The 20,059-nt window shown below is 45.7% G+C and overlaps 1 protein-coding gene across 2 annotated transcripts in view; it reads left to right on the top strand.

The window, feature by feature from the left end:
- LOC142584041 (sterol O-acyltransferase 1) overlaps nt 1-15,649 on the top strand; it is a 57,917-nt gene extending 42,268 nt beyond the window's left edge. For both annotated transcript variants that reach the window (XM_075694261.1, XM_075694260.1), the window contains exons 9-14: nt 1,449-1,551; nt 2,646-2,919; nt 5,079-5,177; nt 10,667-10,799; nt 13,534-13,676; nt 15,271-15,649. In XM_075694261.1, the coding sequence (XP_075550376.1) occupies nt 1,449-1,551; nt 2,646-2,919; nt 5,079-5,177; nt 10,667-10,799; nt 13,534-13,676; nt 15,271-15,384 (866 nt within the window). In that variant the 3' untranslated portion in view covers nt 15,385-15,649. The remainder of the gene's footprint in view (nt 1-1,448; nt 1,552-2,645; nt 2,920-5,078; nt 5,178-10,666; nt 10,800-13,533; nt 13,677-15,270) is intronic.
- The last annotated feature ends 4,410 nt before the right edge of the window (nt 15,650-20,059 follow it).

Below are 20,059 nucleotides of genomic sequence, written 5' to 3'. Positions count from 1 at the left end.
GACGTCGCTCTTAAGAGTTAAAAGGGACTGACAACCAATTTTCATGGTACCCATTTTTTTCTTTTTTAGTGCAATGGAAAGCTTACCAGTCAGTGTCTAATCATGAAGTGCTAACGCGGAAAACGCCGTGGAACACTCTTTATCAGAATTTTTCGTTCTGCAGTGAGGGTGTAGTCGTTCACAGTAAGCATGCTGAAAGCGGTGATAAGTGAGCGCGATAGCGATTATACGCCTGCATTAATGGGAGGCATACAAGTGTGGCCGTAGATGTAACAAAGAGTGATTTTGTTTATGATGTCGATGTTCCTGCGATTCATGTTTCTCTAATTGTTAAATGATTTCTGTGATAATAGCTACGTGTTTTCGTGGTTTCCTGTCCAACTGCTTTGGTATTTAACCACTAAAAACGAAACCAATCGGATCGAAAACGAAACGCCTTTACACGTGATGCGGAGTTCAGTTTGTTTCCGTAGCCACGCGTGCGTTTTGGTTTCCGAAGCATAGAATAATGCACGAGTGTCTAATGATATACCAACTGCAATATTAAGCAATAATTATGCTGTACTCAATAACAGTCGACTTACGTACAGTAATCTCTTAGAATACATCCGAAGTACCAAGATTTCACCGCCAGGTCTCGCCACTCTTACCGGTTTTGTTAGACTTTTTTGCCAATTTAAAATTATAATACCTACTTAAATCGCGAACATAGTGCTGGATTCTATCAATGTAAATCATGGTAATTTCATTTCTATCAACGTCTCACAACACATTCTGGCCAGTTGCCAGTCCCTTTCACAACTAGTACGCAATAAAAACTATCCTTTGCAAATCCTAAAATTGCAAAAAAGCACGTGTGCGTGCGTGCGTGTGTGTGTGTTTGTGTGACAATCCTTTCCGTTTTACTCGACACACAAAAAACATATATACTCCACGACGCATTAACTACGAATTTCGGGCATTTTGTGTGACGAAGTCGACTTTTAGGGGGTATAGATCCCCGTAATGCCTATTTTTGTGCTTTTTGTCTGTGCTCCTGACAAATGTATTTTTATGCACTGTTGTCCAATAAATTTTCACTTAAAACCATCGCTTAAAAAAACAGGGTTCCGAGCGGTAACCTCGTTACCGAATGGTTTCTACTTTCGCATATTTGAGAAATATGGTCTGAAAGCATACTTGCATGGAAGTTAAGCACCGAAAGTCTCGCATGACGCCTCCTGAATTATAAAGTGGCAAGCAATCGGGACCCGTGAGTACCGTAACCATGCGGGAATCCTTTATTGCTTGCTTGCGGGAGACAGCATGCTATTTCCACGCTTATTATGATACCCGGTTTCTTAATGTAATCTCATATTTCCCACAGCTAGATTGTACTTTTGTGTAAGCAATGCGTGTGCCTTGATCTGAAGTTTTTTTTTTTTTTCGCGTGTCACTTGACCATCTAGCGAAGAGTGAAAACAACCACGTGGAGCTGACGCTACCGGGAGTATCCTGCGTCCTCTACTTCCTCTTCGCGCCCACTCTGATCTACAGGGATACCTACCCAAGGCAAGCAAATACTTTTTTTTCCGTGGCAACGCTTGAACTGCACATACATACTTCGCACGCGCGCCGCTAACGTTCAGGCCAGGTGTCGATAAACCTCTAAACGAATTTGGGCTTGTTGATTAACGCTCCTTTCGCGAAACCAGCTCGAAGAAGGCAATTCTTTCGTATCTTCTAGTTGGATGTCAATACTGACAATTGTCACTTCTCTCATCTTTTGCTTCAGTGCGCTCGTTTTGCTAAAAATGACCCGTCAACGGGACACAAAATACGTGAAGCAAAGTAGCCGTTCCTCCTTGTATTTGTCAGCGCAATTTCCGTACGGTCAGCATAGATTACAATCCTACAGCATGTTAATCCAAAAGAATAAGACAGGAGTTGACAAGAACATGAAGGCTTGAAGAGAGCAACAGTGGTGAAACAACAGCTGCCAACGTTTCGGCGAGGGGATTTGGCTTCGTCGGACGTTGGCTCAAGCGACATTCCTTGTCCAACGAACAGCATGTTAAGCGCATGTGCGGTTAAAGATATATATTGCCGAGCGACTGAGTATAAGATTAGTTGAAACTTAGCGCTTGTCTGTGTCCCTTACTACGTCCTTGTCTTGAATTCCGCGCAGTCCATTTATTTCCTCGCATGTTAAGCGAGCCGCTCGAACACCAGCTTTCAATAGTCATGTTATAGATACAAAGAACATCAGCACGCGTATTTACCACTACTCCAGTAGCTGCGGCGTTGCCTGCTGTGAATAACCTAGCTTCGGAACAACACTGACGTGACTTTTTTACTGTTCAATTCTCGATTGGTTCTTTGCAATACTGGCCACAGCGTAAACAGTGGGAATGCGGGAGATGGAAATTCAAGACGATGAGCAAAACGAGAACAAGGTGAAAGCAGGAGCCAACGTTTCGACAAGAGGACTTGTCGAAACGTTGGCTCCTGCTTTCACCTTGTTCTCGTTTTGCTCATGGCCACAGCGTGTAGCACATACGCGCGTTATGCTCATACTCTGTTGTCGAGCCAGCAATGTTTTAGGACGTCGCTCGGTGCGTAGTAAAGGCATGCCCACTGACATGAGTGCATCGCGAAAATTGCAGAACGCCCAAGGTTCGCTGGGGCGCCGTGCTGTGGTACACGGGCCAGTTCTTCGCGTGCGTGGCCCTGTACTCCGTGGTGCTGAACCACTTCATCAAGGACCTCTTCTGTGACGCCGGCAAGGATGGCTTCCAGCTGTTGGGCTTCACGCTCACTGGCTGCGCCATTCTGCTGCTGGGCAGCATCAGCATGTTCCTCGTTTTCTACGGCTTCCTTCACTGCTGGCTCAACATATTCGCGGAGGCTATGCGCTTTGGAGACCGACTCTTCTACCTGGTGCGTGCCTTATACGTATATACACAAACTCGGCCAGCTCGGGGGCGCTCTTGGCACAGCGCTACTAGTCTATATTTTTTTTAATTTGAAGTTTTTGAAGTTTGAGTTTTTTTTTTTTTTGATTCATCATCATCATCATCATCAATACCCCACCAATTTTCTGCCGTCCTCGACGGCGCTTCCCTTCTCTTGGTACCCATTCTGTAACTCTAATGGTCCACCGGTTATCTACCGTACACATTGCATGACCTGCCCTAGTATACAGGAACACTAAGTGCTACTCCGCCGCGCTAAGAGTGCCATGACGTGAAAAATATCGCCTCCTGAAAAGCCCTGTGAAATTGATTCGCCTCAGCGGTCTCAGCGGCGCACTGTCCGCGATTCGTTTCCATTGCGGCCGTGTATTACATCGTTGCTCGTGATGCTTGCGTTGTGTTTCGAACCGCAGTTGATGGACTAGTTGGGAAACACTGTGTGGAGTGCAGTTTCCAGAAACTTTCAAAAACGCAACTATGGCCCCGGAGTGTAGTTTCATGCGCTCAAATTGGCATCAAGGTCAGCGTAGCATACATGATACGTTGAGCCTTACAGGGTAAACAATGTAATTACGTCACCGAGATTTCTGTTGTGCAATTTCAACGTTGTTCGCGTTTTTTTAAAAAAAAAGCTAACTTTAAGTAGATCGTATTCCTGACCTTAGGTTGTTGCGTAGTTCAAAAGCGGCTATAGCATCGCTTAATATAGAGGCACAGCATATATTGAACAGAATTGGGAATGATCTTTGTCTTGGCAGCGGTTGCGTGCTATTAGTTTTGTGAACCAGTGAACTGATCGACACGGAGTAATTATGTCATGTGATGTACATAACTGTACATGCTCTAACAATGCAAAATTGTACATTACCGCCTCTAACCATGCGATGCCATATAAACATTTCACCTTCACAAGCTTCGGTGTACATATCGCTTCCACAAATCCCCATGGTTAGTGAGTGCCCTTCCACTATACCAAACAACAACGCTTCGCATTACGTAGCGCTCAGGTGGAGTTGTGGCTGCCAAATTTTTGTTGCGCTGTCCATCAAGGCATCAACTTATGTCTGACACCAGTGACACGCGTTCCAACACAAACGGGCGCGCAGTTGCTCTCGGACGGGGCCGCAGGCGACCCTCGACCTTTGAATCTGCCCGCTAGGGGAGGCATCGTCGCTGGTGTCGAGGGCGGAAACTTGAACTAGCCTCGTCCATCGGCTTATATAGACAACAGCTCAGCGCGCAGTGACAGTTCATTATCACGTAGTATTTCCCAGGCATCTGCTTTCGCGTGGTGTTTACGACTATCGTGATGTTTTTTTGGTGTGATATGGTTAACGTGCTTAGAACATAGGAATATGTCTGCAAAAATTGTGGTAAATGTAATGAAATGAAAAGTCGAATTATAGAATGTTTACCACCTACGTCATAAGCTAGAAAGTGACCATCACTCATGACGAGTTGAGGTCAAATTTCCTCAACGGGTTAAATAAGATAATGGCTAGTATTCTGCTTACAGTAGTCATGCATCGTTGTAGAATTGCGCTGACGTCAGCGACTCATGTGTCCCATTGAAGTTTTGCACTTTCAAGGTTGCACAATTTTTTTTTTCGTTCTTTCTCAACAAAGCTTGCTCTGAAGACGCGCCTTTTGAGGTATACATACGCACTCTATTAACGATCAGTTATCTTTAGACGCAGAAAAGAAGCAGCAGACTTGGAACAGCAGAGACGGACAAGGGAAACGTTGTTTTTAGATAAGTGACTTTGCCAATTTGTAGCTGATTTCGCCTGCTTTAGGTGACTTGTTTGTATAAACTTGCTCAAAGCAAGTGCCTCCTGGCCTCCTTTCAGCATCGGAAGACTTCCATTGGAATGTGCGAAGGCCAATTAAGCGTTTTCGTGAACAGAAATTATTTGTCGTAAAACTTGATGCAGCATTCGTGAAATTGTAGAAAGGGCCCAGGTTCGTAAAATTCGGGAGGGTTGGCAGGTATGGCACAATTGACCTAGAAGCTGGGATACTTGCAGGTTACTTCACTCCTGTTCGGCATTAAGTCGTCACGTGATTGTTGTTTCTTTCTATTTCTGCGCAAGCCTTATGTATTTTCTTTCGTCACGTTCGCAGGACTGGTGGAATAGCACTACTTATGCGGACTACTACCGGTCTTGGAACTTGGTCGTCCACGACTGGCTCTTCAATTACGTCTACCGTGATGCCTACAAGGTTTGTGTCTGGCCACTTTAGTCTTTTCTGTGTTATCCGATTGGCAACGAGCATTTTGTTTGTCTTATAGGCCCTGATGGCAAAGGCCGTTCTGCTATCGGCAGGACCGTGTATTCAGCAATCGTATCTTCGAGTACAAGTACAACAAAGTTTCGGCTACGGCAAACCATGCGGTAATGCGAGTGTATAAGACGCACTCACACACAGAAACCAGAAATGAGCAACTCTTGCGTCCGCGCCTGAAACAAGCTTTTTTTTAACGCGAAAGAGTTAAGGAGCTCGTGTCGCAGAAAATCCGGCGTCGGACGTCGTTTCGGCAAAAATATTTACGAACCACCCATACCCAGGCTATCCACGTGACGCAAGGAATTTACGAAACTGAATTTCTCAAGCTAAAATACGTGGAAACATCGTAAACTACGACATACACACAACCTACAGACATGAGATAGCTCTCGGATTGTAATTTGACCATACGAAAAAACATAATTCTGTTACGCGAAAGCTAAAAGAAACCCCTTTTGCAGCGTTTCCACAATTCACGGACCGACCTCGGCGTCCGCCATTTGCGCACGCCGGCGCGTGGGTGTCTCGGGGGCCATGGAGCGGCGCGCCCGGTTCCTTGCAATGTATACCTCCAGCTGGCGCTCTACTACTTAAGAGGACTACTTGAGAGGAAAAAAAACGAAATCGGGAAAGAAACAATTTATGATAGCTCAAAGGGAAGCTCATTACTTTTCGAAGTGAGATCTGGGATGCCTTAACCTATAAAGCGAGATATGAGAAGGAAGAAGCATGTACTTGCTACGGTAAAGCTAGGGAAACGATGGAGCGTGTTTTATTAGAATGTGAAGATATCTGCCCAGCAGTCGATTTAGGAATCACTGGCACTCTTGAAACCCTTGGATTCAGCGAGAGCAGGGGGAAAGTAAACATGTCCGCAGTAGAGATTAGTAAGCGGCGATTGGAAGATTGGTGGAAGTAGGGAAACGACAAATAACAGAGGCATGAAAAAGCAAAGTTCGCGATAGGGGTTCAGAAAGCTTGGTTATAGGAATTCATCGTGGGTTTTTTTTTCCTTTTTTTCTTTAACATATGTAGGCCATTAGGCAATATATTAAGAAGAGCTTGGTGTCGCAACCCACCACCCCGTTCCAAAGGGGACGCTCATAGCATCCATCCATCCTTCCTTCCATCGCGGCCCACGCAAAAGGCCGTGTTTCTACCACAAAGCCCGCATTCGTGCATATCGTTAGCGGCCAGCGTTTCCCGGTAAACATTACATATGCTCCAGTTGCCGGGAAGTGTGAGAAGCAGTCAGGGATCTTTGAATGCTATCGCATTCCACTCTTAAAGGCGAAGCTTAAGCGTCTTCCAAATAATTCGTTTTGCTTATTACTCGAGTGCGGTTGGCACCTGCGCATGCATTATTGCTCATCGTCGTTGTAGTTGTGTTTTATGTGAAATGCATTAACGGCTCGTGGGTCGCTTCGCTCGGCATATCGCACGGTTTATGGCATTGACTCTCGTGAAAGCACGTTGAAACGAAGGGCCACTGTTAATTGACTGCTGCACAACACACGGGTCACGGGTTCGAATACCCGACGGCAGCGCATTCCGATAGGAGCGAAATGCAAAAACGCTTGTACCGAGCATTCCGTGCAAGTTAATTCCTTGGTACCCGATTTATTTTGTACTCGAACAAAAGCTGTGGGGTAAAACTTCATTGCGCTGTTGTGTTTCTCAAAATTGGTACGCATCTAATTCGCGACACTGGGCATTCGTTAAGAAAACTCATGAATTCGGTCTTGCTGGCTCAAGTGCTGCTAGAAATTGGAGTTGTGTTTATTGAGGCAGAAATGGACATTGCCACTTGGAGCACATAAAAACCGCTTGCTGTCTACAAATTAGGCAATTGGCACCTCTGCCTTACGCCCAAGTTAGAACTGACTTCATGAGGTCCTTCTTCGCCATTAGGAACGTTTTCATGGACGATGAGTCTGCCGCTCTGCTTTGGAGCAGTGCTGTTTTTCTCTTATACAGGGTGTCCCACGTAAATTGAGTCAAACATTAAATATATGCAAATGCCACGTATCTGGACAGAACCAAGGTAATGTTGTTAGCCGTCGCTTGGACATACTCAAATTAATTTTGCATTCCGCCTAATTAGATCATTCGTTCTAATTAATTAACTTCTCAAATATTATAATTAGATGAAAAGTGTCGATGAGAAAATTGTAGAGCGACATGGAAAACTATTGATGCAGCTTTTTGATGCTCAATACGTGCTACATAAATGTGTTGTTCCAAGCGTGAGAGCAGCCCGCAAATGCAAGCAAAATTGCCACGCGATCGGCCGCTCGAGGCACTTTGCGTGCATTCACGGGCTTCTTTCGCGCTCGGAAAAATACTATTATGTAACATGTATTGAGCAACAAAAACCTGTATCGGGAGCTTCTTCCTGTGGCTCTATAATTTGAGAAGTTGACTAAGACTAATGACCTAATTCGGCGGAATGGGAAACAAAATAGTTTGAGTATCTCCAAGCGACGGCAAACAACATTGCCTTGGTTCTGTCCAGCTACGTGGCATTCGCCTATTTTTTAAAACTCTGGCTAAAGTTAGCTGGGACACGCTGTAGACCGCCGTGCCGATTCACAATGTATGCAATGCTCGATCGGAGTCTTCACTCTCTCACTCGCAGGTAGATTCTTGCCCCTGCGGCGCCTCGCAATGCTTAATGTGGGATGTCTTAGTTCACTCCATTTTTTTCCTGCTGACGACGGCACGTGTTCGAAGCGACTGCAGTCGTCGTCTTGCTTGTCCTCGCTAGTCGTGCCGATTATTGGAGACGTCGTGTCTTGAAATCTGCATGCGTAGTCCTCGTCGTGTTCGTCGCTGACACACCTGTCATCATTGTCGTCTCCCGGTGGAGAACGTCTTCTGAGCCAACTTGATCGCTAAACAAGAACGTGCGTCCACTATATGAAATGAGCACAACATCCTGCAAGAGTAGTTGAAACCCTTCTCCAAGCCTTGCACCCACGCTCAAAAGTAAATACAGCGAGTGGGCATTGCATTCCGCAGAACCTACGAAACTGAGGATTCAAAGCACCGCCAGTGTCACGACGTCTGGTCTCGACGGTCTGTCTGCTCACTTGATTTCACCAGCGCTGCCAAATCATGTCCCCGTTACATTTGTTTACTTCTCGTTGGGGTCTATTTCCACCTAACAGCGGGAGTACAAAAGAAGACGCAAATGCCCGGTGTCGCGTCGGGAAAAATCCAGGCATTCCGCTGTTAAAAACGAATCCTGGAAGGTCTTATAGTGGTAAGAATACATGTTGAGGTGCGCGGGAACGAGGAAAAATTTTGCGACCAGTCTCGTCTCCGATACCAGTAGACAGCAACGGTAAAACTAGAAATTACGCGTGCTCGACTACAGCATAGTAGTCTTGATGCGCACTCCCTTCTCATTTAGGCTATTGCCCGGAAGTGGCGAGCCAAAATTTTCGTCGAAGGCGCCGTGCCGTCTTTGGAGAACACAGACCAAAAACCCACCCGTAATTTATGTGCGTTAATGTAAAATCGACGAGGATTCGGTATGTCGCGAATCCTGAACCCCCGACCTTTTGCCTACTGCAGCGTCTCTCACAGTTGCTTCTGGGCGTTATACCCGATAACTTAACCATAGACATGCCAACTTTTTTTCTTTCAGAAAGCAACCAAAGTTTTCTTTTATCTTTTTTTTACTGATTTATTGTGAACAGATTTCGTTATTGCAATATCAGCAGCTCAGTTATTTTCTGTCACTATTTTGTGAACTATTCTTTTTTCATGTTTATAAGTTGCAGATAGGCAAAGTCACAGAAAGTCTATAGGAAGTGCGATATTTCTTTGCCACACCGTACCAGCACTAACGCGTCGCATGCTTGACTTCTGGGCAAAGACATCGCTGAGGCGTCGGCGCCAAATCGTTTTTGTTGCGTCCACGCGGGAGAAGTGGCCAGAGGCTTTAAATCTTCCTCGCAATCGTCAGTGCTAAGTTGAAGCTCCGAACACTCCTCGCCAGAGTTTTGCATATTTAATTGTTTACTTGAAACGAAGAAACGTCCAAAACCACCAAGATTTCGGCATAGGAAAAAAAAGGTCACCGTCGTCGCCGTAGCCGCCTCATTCTGCGCAGTTGTTAAAACGCAGGGGAGCCAGACTTCAAATCAAAACAAATCAAACTTTTATTCGTTTCCCATTTGCACGAAAATAAATGGAGGGGGTTGAGAGAATAGCCGCGACGAACTGCTTGTGGAGTTCTCAACCTCCGCCTTGTTTCTGTCAACAGCGCCCTTAAAAAAAATGTTTCTAGGAAGCTGGTGCCATTTAATAGAGCAGAATTCACACCAAAACGATTAAATGACCACCACTATAGTCTGTGGCACTCGGTAGAGTCGGGACTCGTCCTTGGCACGGAAAGCGTTAACTTGATTCGCATCTGGCCAGAATGAACCCTTACTGTGGTCAAATATTTGGCTGTGAATTTTCTTAACCGACAGGATATTCATACCGGGGCAATCGGTGATTGGCGCGGAGATGGACTGCCTGTAGTGCACAACCATTTTGTCATATGCTGAAATCGCGCCGTATCTTGCGTCATGTTGCACATGTCTCAGGCTCTGTGACGGTGCGCGTTTTATCGAGGATCAACCAGGAGTTTGACTAAAGGTCTGGCGGCTTATCAACGTCATCTCACCACCTGAGATGACGTCGCCACATGCGTGATTTGTACACCGCGTTTCTTAAAAACACGAGCTAGGGCTTCGCTCACACCTTGAATATACGGGACAGCAGCGCGCTTCAGTCTGTACAAATCGCGCATGTGCCAGCAAACAGGCTTAAAGGCGACTTGCTGAACGTGAGGGATTTTCTCCCTCGGGCACGTTTTCCTGGCGTGGTATACAATATGCCATGCTCCGATTACGAATCTGTGTATATTGGCGAAAGCGGGCATTGCTGCAGGTGTCTCAAGACGCACAAGAATGATGTCGCCAAAGGCCGCACAATGACAAATGCCCTCGCAGAGCATGCCGAGAAGGCGGGTCACGAGATAGACTGGGACAACATGCGTATCGTGGCCACAGAACTTGACAACGAGGCTCAATTTCGAATCGTTAATAATTCAAACGACAAATGGCAAAATCAGTAGATCATCTGGCCCTCTAAACCACGTGTATACTCCCGAACTTTGCGTCACGTGCTCAACGCTATTTAAGAAGTTTGTGCATAGCCGACAATCCATTGTGAACAAGGGATCCGTACGGGTCCCGAAGTGTCATTTTATTTCTATTTTGACCTTGGCCAGTGACCTGCTTCGTTTTAACAACACACGGCGCTGAATATTGATCGCCCGTGTGCACGGTGTGCTCAACGAAGCGTTAAAGTGCACTCCTTAAGAACATCGAAGTTCACGGCCGGGCGCCCTCTTCTGTTCGCAGGCCTTCAACTATAACAAGAAACTGGCCATGCTGGTTGTTTTCTTCCTGTCCGCCCTGGTTCACGAATACATTCTGGCACTCAGCTACCGATTCTTCTTTCCCGTCGTCCTGGTCGTGTACGGCACCATCGGAGGTAAATATACTCGCCGCGCTTGCCATGCGAGAAAGTGTGCCTACCACGCTGGAGAGCACGGGACCTTTCTCGTCGGTGACCTTTCCCGTGATTTCACGACTGTGTGGACACAGTGCAGTTCCCAGCCGCCCGTAATCCGACAAAAATGCTATCTGAAAAAAAAAATGGCCGGTGGGGGAGGTATTGTGACATCAGTTTATCAGCTTTAATATCAATAATTAACTATGCGAGGTACGGTGAATGGCTGCTTTTGTATATGCTTTATGCCCTTTGGCAAATAGCATAAAGAGCACGTTGCAGCTCGGCCTCATCCTTATAGAATTTGTCGAGGGATCAAATACATGAATAGTAACTGCATTGTCAAAGATGCTGCAAACGAATTCTTGAACGCTACGCACTCTCGAGGCAAGTAAAATGTTTTTTTTTTCATAAGAGTATACTCGTATGTCCCAAAATTTGTGCCAGAAATAACTCGTATCAATGCTTCCATGTTTTTGTCTATTTAATAAGTGAAGAAAATATCACATGAACTTTCAGAAGTATATCAGTTCAAAACCAGCAAAGCAGTGCACGCCGCTGATGTGCAAAACATAAAGGCCACGAAATGAACTAGTTGAGGACAAATATTTTAACTAAACTTTGTCATTCAAGAACCTTGTTTACATTTTTGTACATATGCAACGGCCAGGGAAAAATCTCAATGACGCTGTCCTTCGTTCCAGTGTATTGCGCAGGCGCAGCTGTCACCGGTCGTGTATTGAGTAATTTTACCGAAATGATAGGCACAACAGGCAGCACATAGAAAAAGCAGGAGTTCTGCCAAATATACATTAAAGATGCGAAGATAAAATGGAATATACAAGCTGCGAAGATACAGCTTCATAAAGGACAAGAAAGTGTAACTGGAAACAAAGTTCACTGCATGTATATACACAAAAGCTCGCAACAAGATATTTAAATATACGTATAAGTCTTGAATAATATCTAAGCAAAAGTCATTGTATATAATGCGTCAAACAAGGCTAATAAATATGTTGCACAATCAGATTCACAGATCACAGAATCCTAAGGCCCGCCCCACTGTTCCCTTCAATCCCCCGCGCTTCCTCCCCGCTGTTCTCCCTTGCGCACACAAGACTGGGCCACCATCGTCGGCTCGCCCATTTCCTCCCCCCCCCCCCCACGCTTTCACTCGCACATACAACATGCGGCGCGCGGCGACGATGTTATCGCCCTTGGACTTCATACGGAACATTACGGCGACTGCTACGGCAAGAATGCGCCTGGAGTGTCCGTATAATTGCTATCGCAATAATATAATAAGAGTATCCGGCAGCTGAAGAGTCCCGTGGCCCATTACTTTTCGCAAAAGAAGTAACAAAATCGAACTTTCACCATGCGACAATTCGCTGCTCCGCAACAATGTCTTTTGTATGTGTGTGTGTGGGGCGGGGGCACCGAGATGAAAAAAAAAACACACACACCAAGGATTAGCCATAATCGAATGCTTACTTTGGGCGCCTAATGTGGCTACCGAAGGAATATCAAAGAAAACGTGAGATGCTTCATCCACAGAGAGTCATACGTATACCGCTCGGTATCCTACACCGGCGAGACAATCCTTTCCGGGAAGGATTCGATAACATCGAAGTGAAGGTGATGCCCTCAAGCGAGCGCGTTGCAATCCGCCGAGTCCCCGCAGTGATGGCGGCGAGCGGCCGTTTTCTTTTTCTCGTCTGCTAGCCAAAAAGCGTCCAAAGCTCTGCCAGACCAAAATCCACACGGCAAAAAAATAAAAAAAAAGCGAACGCGCATTGAAGTGCGCCGCGTGGTGGTCGGGGCAACACTAGAAAAACGCGCGCTCTCTGGCTGGTTCTGGCCACCCGCGGGTAGCGAGAACAAAAAATTGAACAGGCTCAATGTGTCCTCGCGAATAAAAGTCAAAGTAGAAAAAATAAATAAGAACGTAATTACCTTTCCTGGCTTTATCGTCTTTACATGGATGCTTTGGCGCACTCGAAAAAAGTGTCGATATTCTTTTCTCTGACATGACTGCACAAATGAACCACCACAACGCTTCGTCTCATCGTACCTCGATGCGTGCTTTGTCAACTGTCTGATAGTGTGTTGATCTGGCTTGTCTCGTTGTATGGTCCGATGTACGACTTTAGAAAATTCAAGGCACCTTTGTGGGATTAATGCTTTTATAAACATTTGACGCCAAAGTTCCGCAATTGAAAATCTAAAGCACAACTTTCGAAATGCCAATGCACCTTTCACATCAATAGTTTATGGGAACCTTATACCCATAAAGTTTCGGAATTGAAATCCATGCGCTCCGTAGATTCCGCGGCCTCCTCGAGATGCCGCGGCGAGCCCGCTCGTCATCGAAACGCCCTTGAAACTTTGTGCTCGGATGGGGCTCCTCGCGTTATGTGACTCCAGGTGCATGGGCGTTGCCACTAAATCCAGCCCGAGTTCGCGATGTTCGCACCGAAACGTCTTTTCGAGCGTGAAAAAGGCATTCTAGACAAAATCCAGAAGGATTTCCGGCGCCGGGGGTTGTTTTGTTGGTGGTGCATGACAGCGCGAAAAAATTTTGGAGAGGGGGCTGGATGCCCATAAGACCCCTCTCCCCCCCCCCCCCTCTGGCTACGCCCCTGAATGGCGTGGACGCGCTGTCTGCCGATGCTCAGCCATGACGACCATCGTTTGCCCATGCTTTCCTTTCCAGTGGCGCTTATGTTTGCGACGAAAAAGAAGACGGCGCGCTTCTGGAACGTGTTCCTGTGGATCACGCTGATTGCCGGATGGGGCCTGATACTCATCTTCTACACAGTCGAATTCTACTCCAGGATCAACTGCCCCACATCCAAGGTACGTACAAGTCGTGTCTGCGCGATCGCTTGAGTCAGCTTGCGCGCGGACCTGCATAGGGTGTAATCTACGAGCACAGCAACTTGGGATAGTTGTATTCCGGTCGACTTGAGTGCAAAGCGCGCGGAAAAGTCTGAGACACGGTGCTACATGGACTCATCCTGACGCCTTTTCTGTCTGTCCTTCTATTCAGCGTGCGTGTAGTAGTAATCAGGCACTTTCACTGTAACAGACACTGCTGCACTCGGAAGCGAAGCGCTTGTTCGAGGCTCCTGCTCATGAGGGTGGTATTCCGGCGAGCCCGTGTTCGACGCACTGTGAACTTCCATGTGGCTAAATACTTACACGGGTCGCCTCCTGTAGAAAGCACGTGGGCCCCATAACACTGAATTCTTGTGTGGTGATGTACTGTAGCAACAGGTACAAGACTACACATTCAGTAAACAGTCTCGTAGGAATGCAGAGAAGAAAAGAAAGGGAGAAGGCACGGGTGTTAACCAGAAAATTGTCCGGTTGGCCACCTTACGCTGGTGGAAAGAAAAATGTGAATAGAAAGATCAGAGAAAAGAGACGAAGAGAATGCGTGCACGTTCGCGGAGGGCGCCATGCAGTCAAAGGTGTTCTCACAGGCCGGCGAGTTATGGGACGACGTTCTAGTAGCACCTGCACGGGGGACAGCAGCCGACCGCCTAGTCCTAGGAAATCAATAATTGAAGCGCTTCCTTGAGGGCTATAGCGGACCCTTCTGGAAACACAAGGTGTCTATACAGCACAAGCGTCTTGTGCATACGTCAGTCTTTCGCCCTTGGTGTCTGGCTGGCAGTAATTGCCGTTTCACCAACGTGGCTTCCCTACAAGTCCGAGAAACCTCCGACCAGGCACTGCTCCAGCAACTATGTTACATAACTCGCCGGCATGTCTCTGAAAAGATGGTATTACCGACCTAAAACGCTGCCAGCTTTGCGTAAGCAGTGCAGTCGCGCCTCCAGCGGGTACAGGAAAGCAGCTTGGCGTGGTCCACGCTCGCAACATTTGAGTTCGTGGGTCCGTCACCTAAATGCAGCTGTATATTCTCTCGTGCTCGCTTCGGGCACACACGGCATTGTGTTTAGTTGGCAGGTTAGCGGAAAGGGCGTTTGCCACTAATCCGCCATCTAAACGCAATGCTTTTCATTGCGATGTTTCGGAACGATGCCCACCGCCTGGTCTAAAACTGCGTCACAGCGTTGTCGATCGCTTTACTGGATCAACCGAGTCCATTGCTACTCATCGCCTCCTATCAGTGCGCCCTCCTTCGAGTATGCGAGAGAACTTGCACCGAGTAATGCTTGCAGCCATTTTAATTGCACGTGCCGGGACTACATTGGAACGCCCGCGTTTTGGCCACGTAGCGTACGTATGTGGCCCCATGCGACGCAGACAAAGCTCCTTATACTTTCCTTCGAAATAAACGCGTCAAACATAGAAATTTATTAGCTTTGATTGTCCATGCTCGTGAGCGTTATGGGCGCGTTTTGTTTGCGTCTTTCTCTGGACAAGTGTTTATATACCCGAAACACTGAGCGCATCGACATTACTGCAATCTCTGACGCAGAGCGCCCTGGCGGACTTCTTCATCCCGCGGTCCTTCTCGTGGTCCTGCAATTCCTTCAGCCACTCCAGCTGGTTCTCGTCGTCCTTCTACAAGCAGAAGCCCTCGTTGACGTGACGTGCGCCATGCGTAGGAGGGTCAACGCGCCGAGACACGGACGTGCGATCACTGTGTGTACATTTCCAGTTCTGGCCGCCAAGTTGCCTGAACCGTGTAAATATGTAGCATACTCTCCGGATCAAGTGTGAACGACAATTTTACGGGGCAACTGAGTTATTTTCGTGACATATTTTAATAACGTGCTTGTACACAGCCGCGCTTGTTGAAGTCGTATTTGTACACCTACGCACTGCTGTGTTCGAATAAAGTATTCCAAACAATCTTTTTCCCTCTTGTTTGCGTGTGTTGTGTCCTAGAGCGTCGGGTTCTGTTTCGATGACACTGTGAGCACAAAACAGAGGAATTCAGTGGTTGATAAGCATAGTTTCCAACAAAAATAACAGAAGCAAATGTGGCGCTAGTGCTTACACAGAAACTGCAAGCATGGTGCTGTGGCCAGCATGCGAATGATGGGTAGCACACGTATTTTATTGGTGTGCGAATATTCGAAACTTTCGCACGAGGGCGAATCAGTCTTGCCCCCCCCCCCTTTTTTTTTTTGGCCAGATTATGGCAGTAAATGCGACGTTAACATATCCATTCCCAGCGGTGGACCTTTCTTGGACCGGCCCGGCCTCATCTGCCGGTAGTTCCGCGGCACGGCGCTGCTGTCAATTGAAGGAAAAAGCAGGACCGATGAAATCGCAGCACAGCTAACAAAAAAAACTCGGTCGAAAGAGCAAGCCACTGCTGACTAGTGCCCTAAAGCAAGTGATTAAAACGAAGAAAATTCCAGTTGCATGGCGTGAAAGCAAGGCGAATCTCGTCAACAAAGACAAAAGTAATAAAGATGGGACGAGCTCGCACAGGCCACTTACAGTATGGTCGGTGCTATATAGAATGGCAATGCAAGCCATCAGATTGGAACTGCCGAAGTGGACGGAGAAAAATTATGTATTAGGGCAACTGCAGAATGTGTTCAGGCCAGGCAGACGCGCTTCGAGGATATGTTTATATTAACTCGGCGCATAGAGATTTCAGTAGCTCAGGATAGACCTTTGTCGATAGCATCTCCAGATATTAAAAGAGCCTATGACTACGTATATAGGGAAGTTATACGGGATATTCTTAAGCACGAAGGAAAAGAGGACGATTTCGTGGACCTGCTGAGCGAAATATATCATCATCATCATCATCATCATCAGCCTGGTTACGCCCACTGCAGGGCAATATATAGAGACAACCAAGTACAAGTTTATGCAGAAGGTCGAAAAGGTAATGAAAAGCTGGGAATTCACTAAGGACTGAAATAAGGATGTCCTCCGTCTCGTTGTTCACACTTTATGTTAAGGGCATAGAAAGACTACTGGAAAACAGCGAATTAGCGTTTGACTTAAACTACATGCGTGATAGACAAATGATGCAACAGAAGCTCCCTGGACCGATGTATGCGGACGACATGGTGCTAATAGCGGTCAATAAGATAGATCTACAGACACTTGTGAACATTTGTTGCAATGCAGGCGCAAATCTAGGCTTCAAGTTTGGCGCAGAGAAATCGGGAATTATGATCGTTAATGAAGATACGAGCAATTACGTGGTGTCAACTCAACAGCAAGTTATACCCATAGTCAATCAATATAAATACCTCAGCGTATACATTAACGAAGGAAGGACTTACTCAAGCACCCACCGAGAGAATCTGAAAATAAAGGGGAAGCGGAATGCTGTAATAATGAAACACAGAGCACTATGGGACAACAATATGAGGTGATGTATGGAATCTGGAAAGGAGTAGTGGTGCCAGCGCTAACGTTCGCAAATGTCATTCTCTGCCTCGGATATCGGATATCTTGTGGAGGTTGGAAGTTAATGGTCGGTAGGCCGGTTTGCTTTGGGAGCCCATGGTAAACCCACAAATGAGGCAGTGCAGGGTGGTATGGGCTGGAACTCTTTTGAAATCAGAAGCACAGAGCAAAATTAGTTTTGAAGGAAGACACAGGAACATGGATGAAAATAAATGGGCAGCTAAAGTGATCTGTACTTGAAAAGCACGGACGCCGAACGAAGGAAGACGTAAGAAAATTACAGGGTGGACGGCGAAAGCGTACTCTTCCTCCTCTTATCACTCGCCTCCTTCTCTTTGCCTCTTCTTTTTATCTTTCTTTCATTTAGTCATTACTGCTCACTACTAAGCATTTTTAGTCATTTGTAATCAATTGTGGTCATCACAAGCCGTCGTTAGACATGTTGGTGATATCATAGTCATTAGTAGTCATTACAAGTCACTTCAGTCATTATTAGTCATTACTGGTCATTAGTAAGCCTTTTTAGTAATTTCTAATGAATTGTAGTCGTTACACGTCGTTAGACATATTGGTCATTTCGTAGTCATTACTATTTAATACAAGTCATTCCAGTCATTATTAGTAATTACTGCTCACAAAGCATTTCTAGTCATTTCTAACCAATTGTGGTCATTACAAGCCGTCGTTAGATGTATGGGTCATTTCGGAGTCATTAGTAGTCATTACAAGTCATTATTAGTCATTACTAGTCGTTATTAACCTCTACCAATTTCTATTATAACATTATCATTCACTCACTGTCACTATCAATCATTTTTCATTCTTTAATCTGTCTTTAATCTGCCTTCATATCACGTGATGACGCTTCGGCGGACACTCCGGTGGTCAGGTCTGCTGACACAAACTTCACCATGAGCTAGAAAGGCCTTCGCCTTAAAAGGTGGCAACCAAGTACAATGTAATTGAAACTAAATAGACAACCAGGAATCATCAGAAAGAAAGTGAGAGGAACAGAGGCAGTTATTGGATGCAAAGAATGGAAACAAAAAGAACCATGGAGATTTATAAGAATGAGAAGAAAGAAATTAGAAGGGAAAATGTGTACGATAACACAAAGGGCAATGCCTTGCCATTTGAGGCTCGATCAGGTTACCTAAGGACAAAAACATACTGGAGCAAACATTTGGAAACAGATGAGGCATGTGTATGCTGCAGCACAAATCCGATGACCACTCAGCACATCCTAATAGAATGCGAATAGATTCACCCAATGAGAACACCTTCCAGAAGCACTTGGGTTTAAAATGGACGGAAGCGTCAAGCGGTCAGCAGTCGAGAAAGCAAGAGACGTTTAGAGTATTGGTGGAAAAAAAGCAGGGAACCGATTGAATCTCTTAAAGTCATGGCTAGCGGTACGAGGTAGATTTTGAAGGAAAAAAGAAGATTAAGTAACTGTATACAAAAAAATGCTAGGTAAAAAACATATATAGCATACCTGATTGAATCAAGCAAGCTAGGAGACTATTTTTCACCGCCCCATTTCAAGAGGGATGCCATTAAATCATCATCATCATCTTCTTCTTCGTCTTCTTCTTAGAAGATGGCGGTTGTGCTTCACATGTCCACGACGTACGAGCAACGAAGTGTGATTCGTTTTCTGTGGAGCGAGGGACCAACGCCCGTCGAAATTCACAGGGAAATGCAGCCCACATATGGGGAAGGTGTCTTGCTTTGAGACGTGTTAGGTGGTGGTGTTGCGAGTTCGCAAAAGGCCGTGAAGACTTGCATCACAATGAGCGTTCGGGGAGGCCGCATGAGTCGCTGACTGACGACAACATGGCACATGGACGTCTCAAATTTAGTGCTGCGATGGGCCTGATGTCTGAACCGGTGTGGGGATCGAGTGTGTGGAAAAATAGTGTAAGGTACGTAAAATAGCATGTATATTTGTAATTACCTGAATGTACCTTATTTTGGCTATTAAAGATAGGTGCAAATACTTTCTGATTCGCCCTCGTATATAAAATCTAATATTGCCCTATTCGATTCGAAGGTTGAATAGAATATTCACTATTCGTAAAAACGAATATTTTTCGAATAGTTTTTGAATATTTAAAATCTCAAACTTTACACGATCAGGCATGGAATTGGAGTAAAAGAGTGATACATTTCATTGGTGATCACAGTAGAAATAAAACGCGGGAAGTTTCGTAGCAGGCTTCTCAACGTCGTTCAAGAAGCCAGTTTTTCTGGCGAAGCAGTCGTCATGCACCCTCACCAACAATTCCCGAGAATGCGAATAAACTGCTTATTTGCTCATAACGCTCCATTGGTGCTTGTAATATACAGGGCTTCACAACCTGCAGCGTAAAGACAAACTTACTACAGCTGCGTATAAACTAGGATGTAAATATCATTTTATAATAATGGTATAAACCCGAATGCTATAATTATTCGAAAAATACTCGATCCAATTCGATTCGCTTTTGGTACTGTTCGATCCAGTCTCAAAATTTACTATCCGCACACCCCTAATGGGTTTACCTACACTTCGTCCTTATGGCTACAAATGGTTATCTGTCTTTGCAAACTGATAATTTTCAGTGCAAACCAATGCGTTGCGAATGCAATGATAACGTACGTACGGAGTCTTACTGCCTTCATATGCGTTTAGAAAAACATCGCTGCGTGGAATTTTGAAAAATAAAGATAGATAAAACTTAATCAATCCACAATACCGTGTGTAGCCCCAAGGACGAAGATTAGATAAATTCATGCACTACCTGTCATTCCCGTGGTAGATGAACGATCGCTACACCAGAAGTTGTACGCAGTAAATTTAGTAGAAAACTCGGTGGTTGATACAAATAACGCCGCCGGCGATA

This window comes from Dermacentor variabilis, chromosome 1 (genome assembly GCF_050947875.1).
Source record: "Dermacentor variabilis isolate Ectoservices chromosome 1, ASM5094787v1, whole genome shotgun sequence".
Taxonomy (NCBI): Eukaryota; Metazoa; Arthropoda; class Arachnida; order Ixodida; family Ixodidae; genus Dermacentor; species Dermacentor variabilis.
This window is presented reverse-complemented; position numbering and strand designations above follow the sequence as displayed.